The 7,344-nt window shown below is 39.8% G+C and overlaps 1 protein-coding gene across 3 annotated transcripts; it reads right to left on the reverse strand.

Annotated features, from left to right (window-relative positions):
• mc2r (melanocortin 2 receptor) lies at positions 1 to 6,968 on the reverse strand. Of its 3 annotated transcripts, none has more exons than XM_053326750.1 (3): positions 6,852 to 6,968; positions 6,041 to 6,399; positions 1 to 1,705 (listed from the first exon to the last, which is right to left on the reverse strand). In XM_053326750.1, the coding sequence occupies exons 1-3, from the start codon at positions 6,858 to 6,860 to the stop codon at positions 1,147 to 1,149; spliced, it is 927 nt and encodes a 308-aa protein (XP_053182725.1). In that variant the 5' UTR covers positions 6,861 to 6,968; the 3' UTR covers positions 1 to 1,146. The 3 variants fall into 3 exon arrangements, with proteins under 3 accessions (XP_053182725.1, XP_053182727.1, XP_053182724.1); XM_053326752.1 differs by lacking the exon at positions 6,852 to 6,968 and adding an exon at positions 6,692 to 6,802; XM_053326749.1 differs by lacking the exon at positions 6,852 to 6,968 and having other exon boundaries at positions 6,041 to 6,510.
• Positions 6,969 to 7,344: the final 376 nt, after the last annotated feature.

The following is a 7,344-nucleotide window of genomic DNA, read 5'->3' on the forward strand; positions in this document are numbered from 1 at the left end:
TTTTATATTGTGTTATTATTAGTAAGTGGTGGCATGCAAAAGTATAAAGGTGAACTTCAACTGAAACCACTGATGTTTGTGTTGGCCATGTTGCTTAAAATTAATTATTTTATTTATATGTGTTTGAATAAAGGTAAAAGATTAAATGTTGAACTGTTTCTGTATTATTGTTCATTATAGCTATGATACACTGTGGCCCTGTGAATGTTGGAAATTACAACATAATTGGATTCATGTAAAAATGGCCTCTGGAAAATATGTGTCCCATGTGAATGCAAATGAGTTATTTCAAGCAGGATTTGAAGGGATTGACATACGGGGTGAAGTAGATCACATCCAAATCCTGGGAGGAAAGGACGAAGGATGACAGACGATTGCCAGCCGGCAAGGCATGCTGGCAATGAGCAGATGGCGATTATTTTCTGAAAAAATATTCCCAGAAATACTTGCAGAGGTGAGCAAACACTCACATGAACAGTCACACGTGCACACCTTCATTCAAACACAATGGAAAATAAACTAGACTTGATAAAGTCTGGTTCAAATACCAGGAATGAAAATATGAAAAAAGAATGTAAATAATTTGCAATTAGAGGACCAGTGTGTGGGATTTAGGGGGGTCTACTGGCAGAAATAGTTGCAGAAATATAATATAATATTCAAAAGTATGTTTTAAGTAGTGTATAATCACATGAAAATAAGAATCATTATGTTTTTTGTTGCTTTAGAATGAGCCCTTTATGTCTACATAGGATGTTTCAAAAGTAGCCCAGAACAGACACACTACACACTAAGCACTGACTGTAAAGAGGGCCTTTCAAGTTTTTCACAAACACCATTGGTTCTACTATATGCTTGGAAGTGGAGGGTGAGATAACGAATATTTATTTGGTTGCAATCTGCAACCTCACCACAAGATGCCACTAAATCCTACACACTGGTCCATTAACAATTACTGCAGAAATGCCCTTGAGAACCCCCAGCTGCTCAGTGGCAGTGCAGGTCTACAGTCCTGTATGTGGTGTATCCAGTTCCCAGGTATAGATATATAAAATCCAATGAGTGTAAAGCAGTCTGCAGGTAGAGTGTCTGATCACATTCCTTTGATAAATAAAGGCTAAAATAAAAGGTGTAAATAGAAGGTCTCTATAAACACCGTATCCAGTCGGAACAAAGAAGCATCTTCTTGAAGGTGTGTCTGAGCTCAGCGCTGCGGAAGGCGTAGATTGCCGGGTCGATGAGGGCGTGGCTCATCAGTAACACCACATGCAGCTGGAACAGTGATCGGTAACACTCACAATATGGGTTCATGGGGCATACCATGATGATAATGAGGTGGAGGAAAAATGGCGCCCAACACACAACAAATGCCCCAAAAAGGATGGTTAGAGTCAGGGCTCCTCTCATATTTCCGCCCCACCGCCTCTGGCTCCGACACTTCCTGCCTCCATAAGTAGGAAGAGCTGCGATCTTTCTGGCATGGATAAGCGCTAGCATGAACATGTAGACGTATAGGAAGCATATGATCACCAAGGAGACAACAAAGAAGACAATGAAGCAGATCATGATGATCTTGGACTCGAAGAACCTCACCATGAGCACGGCTGACACCCCGCATGTTGCCCAGATGACACCTAAGATGACCCCTGTGCGCCGCATAGTCATGATGTTGTGGTATCTAAGCGCATGGAAGATGGTGATGTAACTGCAAGTAAAAAGAAAGATTTTTGTCATATGCTGAAATTATCTTTGGTCTATTGAGTTCTGATTGAATGCTGTACTACTCAATATTCTTATATCAACACTGGATTCAATTAGCACATGTTATGTGATGAACTAGATTACAGTTCCACTCAGCACTACCAGGTTTTTAAAATTCTTTTTAGCTCATTGTTTTGGTTTTTATGACCAAAAACTCTTCCCAAGCTACATTGTTGCTTTATTCAATTAATTTCAGCTTGTTAGCTTGCAAACACATTGGCTACATTCTCTGGCCCTTTTCCTAACAGACAGAGAAATGTCTTAATAAATTTGATAATAACCACAGCCGGAATCTCACTCGAAGGAGGAGACCAAAACATAGCTAAAACGAGAGTGAATGTTGGACTTGAATTCATCAGGTGGCCAGAAAAAAGACTTCACTACTAATGTTATCTGAATCACATTTCTACAGCCCATTTTTCAAAACACAGGTTTTTGTTGATTTTCTTTCATAGTTTCTATGTTAAACATGGCCAAATTGCAAAACTTGAGGCTAAAATATACAGTATGTAGAAATTATGCCTTGCAAGTCAACCTGCTCTGAAGCTCTGTTTGCAACATTTTTTTCCATGATGCATTCCACAAGTTGACCAATCAGAACAGAGGGCCCTCTTTAGGATTAAGAGACAGGATTTTGGGGCTGCATTAAGGGTCAGTGTAAGATAAATAAATAGTTTTTTTTTTTTTGCTGTGAACCATGCAAAGATATTCCAGTAGAGCCCCAGTGTTAAAAACATAGACCATTGAATGAGCATTATATGTCCCCTTTAAATAAGCAAATTGTAATTGGCTTTAGTGCCCAAAATCTTTAGAGCAACATTTCAAAGCTGCAAGCTAAGCAGCAAACAGATCAATTGAATCACTCAACCCTTAAGCCAGTTTCTTCCTTTAATTTAAAATATAACAAAATTGCTTATGAGGATGCCTTGAAAAAATGGGATGGATTAGTGGGCTTGTGCGGAATACATTCATGCTGTTCCCAATTTGACTGTTGTCAGCCTACTGAATAGGCATTCTAATCACACATCAGACCCAGATATATGGGCTGGTAGGGGCATATTAAACCCAGCAGAAGGTTCACAAGGCTGTTATCACCCATTTATTTCAGTGAGACAATGTTGGTGTTGGCACAGAAGTCAAGTTTCTGCATAAGCATAAAAAAAGAAAGAAAAATGTCAAGTGTTTTCATGTACACAGTCTAGACTTTTCCCACTGAACTGGTATTATTTCAACACAAAGAATGATCCCGAATAGTATTTTCAAGGGTTGCATCAGTCCTTCCAACAGTGGACACAATTCGAAACAAGTAATGTCTACAATACCAACTTAACTATCCTAGGTAAACTGACATCCTTGTTAATTTTTTTCACGGAAATGTGTTTCCCCACTTGATGCCCATCAGTGACCATATCCATATGATAGCTGAAGTTAAGAGCTTTCTATAACAGCTGGTCCTATGTCTGTAGCCCCTCTTGTTGCTGAAAGATAAGCATTCAAGCATGCTCTGCATTCAAGTTTTAAAGGTCAATATTTTAAACAGGAGCCATCACAATTCTTGGACATGGCTATTCCTTTGCACAGCTTCACAGAACCCTTTCAAAGTTCAATCGGCTACATATTTAATTTTATTATTCATTTATTCTCTTTTTGTGGAAATAGAGCAGTAGTTTGCCTATATTCACTCTGCAGAGGTTGTGCTCTACTGGAGTAGAATGGGTGCCACTGCTAAAATTTCACAAACTCATTAATATCAATGGGCTTCTTATGATTTTCACTTGCATAGTTTGTGAGCATGATATCACCCTACGTTATTATGGAATTGTTGAGCGTAATCGACTAGTGCATCAAATCCCAGAGTCTTTCCTCGTCATACTTCAAAGGACATTTACACTACGGCTGTGGGACGTAAGGGTGCTGCACCCCCGCATCCAGGTGACTGACATCCTATAGGCACATTTGCATTGTTTTAATAATTAATTTTTCCCATTGTGTGCAAGCCAGTCCAGCAAATATAGCGTGCAAATATAGTGGAGAGGGAAAAAGCCGCTCATTGGCCCACTTAGCACATGCCGATTAGAACTGTCTCCAGCAGCCCAACAGAGCTGAATGCAAAGCAGCCACTTACTGTGGATGTTTTCCTCCACTTCTACCAGTCCCTGTTGGCGATATTGCTTTTTAAATTATGTCAAGCAGTGCAAGCTTTCCAGGTACTTTGCTTATTGTGTGTGGTATTGATGTAGGTAATGAAGTGATCTCTTTAACAATTTACTTTAAAGATTAAACAGACTGCATTCAGTAATTGCAACTGAAACGTTTCCATGCCTGTGGTAATGTCACTAATATCGTGGGACATTTAAGCAACAAAACTAAAAGCAGCTGTTCTAAACTTGACAGGAAAGAGGAAACTCTCCAGGTGAATCAGACTGTATGAACCTGAACTGTGTGTGTGTAACAGCTGATCTTTTGGATGAGTGGAAAAACACAGAACATTAATTACCACGTCTGGACATTTAAATAATCAATGATGTTATGCTAATGTGCGTTATGCATAAATGTGCACCCTGTCTCTCTTAATGGGGAGATGCAGGGATAGTGCAGTGTGTAATGTGTGTGCAGAGCGAGTGTGTGGTTCAGCGAGTGGAGACAGTGAGTGGCAGAAGAGTGACAGTAAATGCGAGCAGAGGAAAAGGTTAGCATTGAGTTGTCAATCTAGCAGTAAATGTACAGTACAGACTACAGTGTGTCAAAAAATGCAGCAGCTTCTCAAGACAAAGAAAAGTTTTGCCTTTTTCCTCAACTGCAGGAAAAGTGAAGGGAGCTAGCCCCGAAGTTAGCGACAATAGGTTAGCCTAACCTGACCAGGTTCACTTAAGATGGGCCAGCCATTCTCATATTAGTGTTAGTATCAGCCACTTCTAAATAGAGTATGGAGAAATGTCAGGCTGCTGAGTCTCTACCGAGTGACATCATATATGCCCCCCCTCCCCGCAACCCTTAGATTGTTGCATCAGTTGTGTGACTTTCTACATATCAATAGTTTATTTTAGGATTTTCAGTCTGGATTTAGAATGCATCACAGAACAGAGACAGCACTGGTGAAAGTTACATAACCTAATTCCATCAGAAAAAGGACTTATCTGTACTTGTCTTGTTAAATCTTCATGCCACATTTGACATCATTGACAATCACCCTATGTTCCTAGACTGGAACATTTAATTGGCATTAAAGGAACCTCATTTAGTTGGTTTAAGTCCTATCAGATTGGTTTCAGTTTGTACATGTTAACAATGAATCCACACACACAAATGTTAGACACGGAGTTCCTCAAAGTTCAGTGCAATACTATTCACTTTATATATGCTTACTTAACATTATTAACAAACACTCCATAAATGTTCATTGTTAAGTTGATGACCAGTTATATCTATCAATGGAACCAGATGAATCCAAGTAGTTAATTAAACTCCAAGCATACCTAGATGACCTGTAATGTTCTGCTACTAAACTTGCTTGGTCCTAAACACCTTAGAAACATGTTATCTAATGATGTAGCTACTCTGAATGGAATAACGTTTACCTCCAGCAACACCGTAAAGAGTCTGAGAGTTTTTTCTGATCAGGATATGTCCTACAACTCTCACATCAAATCAAATTTTTTCACCTACGTAATATTGCAAAAAATCAGTTACATCTTGTCTCAAAATTATGCAGAAAAACCTGTCCACACATTTGTTACTTCTTGGCTGGATTATTGCAATTCAAATCTCTCCAGCTGGTCCAGAATGCAGCTGCACATTCACTGAATGATGATTATGGAAATAAAATTCATATTTCTCACTAGAAATGTTATCAAATGCATTTTAATGCTGAAACTATCTTAAAATATTGCATTTTCCATTGAGAATAAAAGGAATGTAGGCCATCCTTTTTGTTTTCACAGAAATAAATTTGAAAGTCACATGACAGCACATGCCTGATAATGGGCACTCTGCACCTACTGGTCTCCACCAACATTGGTTCACTAAAATAAATGGGTGTTAACAGCCTCGTGAATCCATCAACAGGTTTAGTATGCCCCTACTAGCCCAAATATTTGGGACAGATGTGTGATGATGACATCTATTTAATAGCCTGATAACAGTCAAATTAGGCGCATGCCAAGACAGATTCAGATTCAGCCCTGTCATCCTCCCACAATGTCAAATACACTGTAGGCTTGCTGAAGTAAACATTAATCAAAAACATTTCTGTGTGCAAATCCAGGTCTTACATACATACCGGTCTACAGCGATGGCCAGGAAGCTGAAAATAGAGCCAACAAAAGACATACAGAGAAGTGAGTCCATCACATCATCCAGTTTTGTCTCAGAGGAACCCTTCTTCTCCAGCTGCCCCACATCGGCAAACACAATCATCAGGTTCTCCCAGGTTTTGGTGAGGCTGGCGATGGTGTTGAAGGCAGCCAAGCTACAAATGAAGCAGTACATGGGCGAGTGCAGGTTCCTGTTGCATATGACAGCCACCACAACCAAGAGGTTCTCCGCTAGGCTCACTACTCCAATGATGAAGAAGACAAGGAAGGGGACCTTCACCTCTGGACAGTCCGACGGGTTTACTGTGGTAGCATTCATGGTCAGCTGAAACAGGGTTCTAATTATAAAGCTGTTTAACATGGAGATTATAACCACCAAGATATTGATATTGTCCTATGAAGAGATATTGAGAACCACTTGAGGAAAAGGATTTATATTGGATCTTCAGTGTTAGATTACACTAAACTGTAGCTGAACCTACATCTACGGTTTCACAAAGGTTCAGCCTGAGTTAGGTTATCTGAGTGCCTCAGTTTTTAATTTTGCCTTAATCTGCTACTGTGCACTCCGAAAGGTTTAATGTAATGAATGGGAATGACCAAGAATTCAGCCTGACCTAAAATGGTGTTGGTGGTGGTGGGATGATTCTTCCTCCTCTGGGTAATGCTGATCACTCAAGCCAAAGTCATATTTCAGGAAGCCCACACAGAGTTCCAGCAACAGGCTGTTCTCTGCAACTGCTATGTCACTTGTCACAAAATGTCTTTTTCACTTACTTTTTTCATCTGGGAGGTGGGGAAGTTGGCACAGCTTAGTCATGATCTCCAGCCATGTGTGTGCAGCTGCGTCCCCTTTGCTGTTTACACAAGGGCACGTGATAGTTTTGTTCTTTTCCTTTGGATGTTTGTGTCACACATCGAGAGTTTGTTCAGGACTCGGGGCCTTCTGTTATTACAGAATGGAATTGCATGAAGTTGTTCAGAATGATGGCTCTATTGAACTGTGTCACTCCAATGCTGTCTGCTCTCTCTAAAAAGGTTGCTTGATGATTCACCTGAGGAAGACAAAAACAAAGTGTGTTATTCAAGTTCACAGATATATTTCTCCTGCCACTGGTGAATATATAGCTCTATTCAATAACCACCCTTTTTCATATGCTGAATTCAGGGTGAATCATGCCACACTTTCCATAATTTCCATTACATCTGTATTTTCTCTTTGATAAGTATAGTGGCCCTGTATCCAAGGTCCAACAGCTCATCTAAAAAG

Source organism: Scomber japonicus, chromosome 10 (assembly GCF_027409825.1).
Source record: "Scomber japonicus isolate fScoJap1 chromosome 10, fScoJap1.pri, whole genome shotgun sequence".
NCBI classification, from domain to species: Eukaryota; Metazoa; Chordata; class Actinopteri; order Scombriformes; family Scombridae; genus Scomber; species Scomber japonicus.

Coding starts and splice junctions, on each gene's coding strand:
- mc2r (XM_053326749.1), bottom strand. CDS start 6,435: ATGTTAAACAGCTTTATAATTAGAACCCTGTTTCAGCTGACCATGAAT. Junction 1,706..6,040: donor CTGGCCATCGCTGTAGACCG/GTATGTATGTAA, acceptor TTTTACTTGCAG/TTACATCACCATCTTCCATG.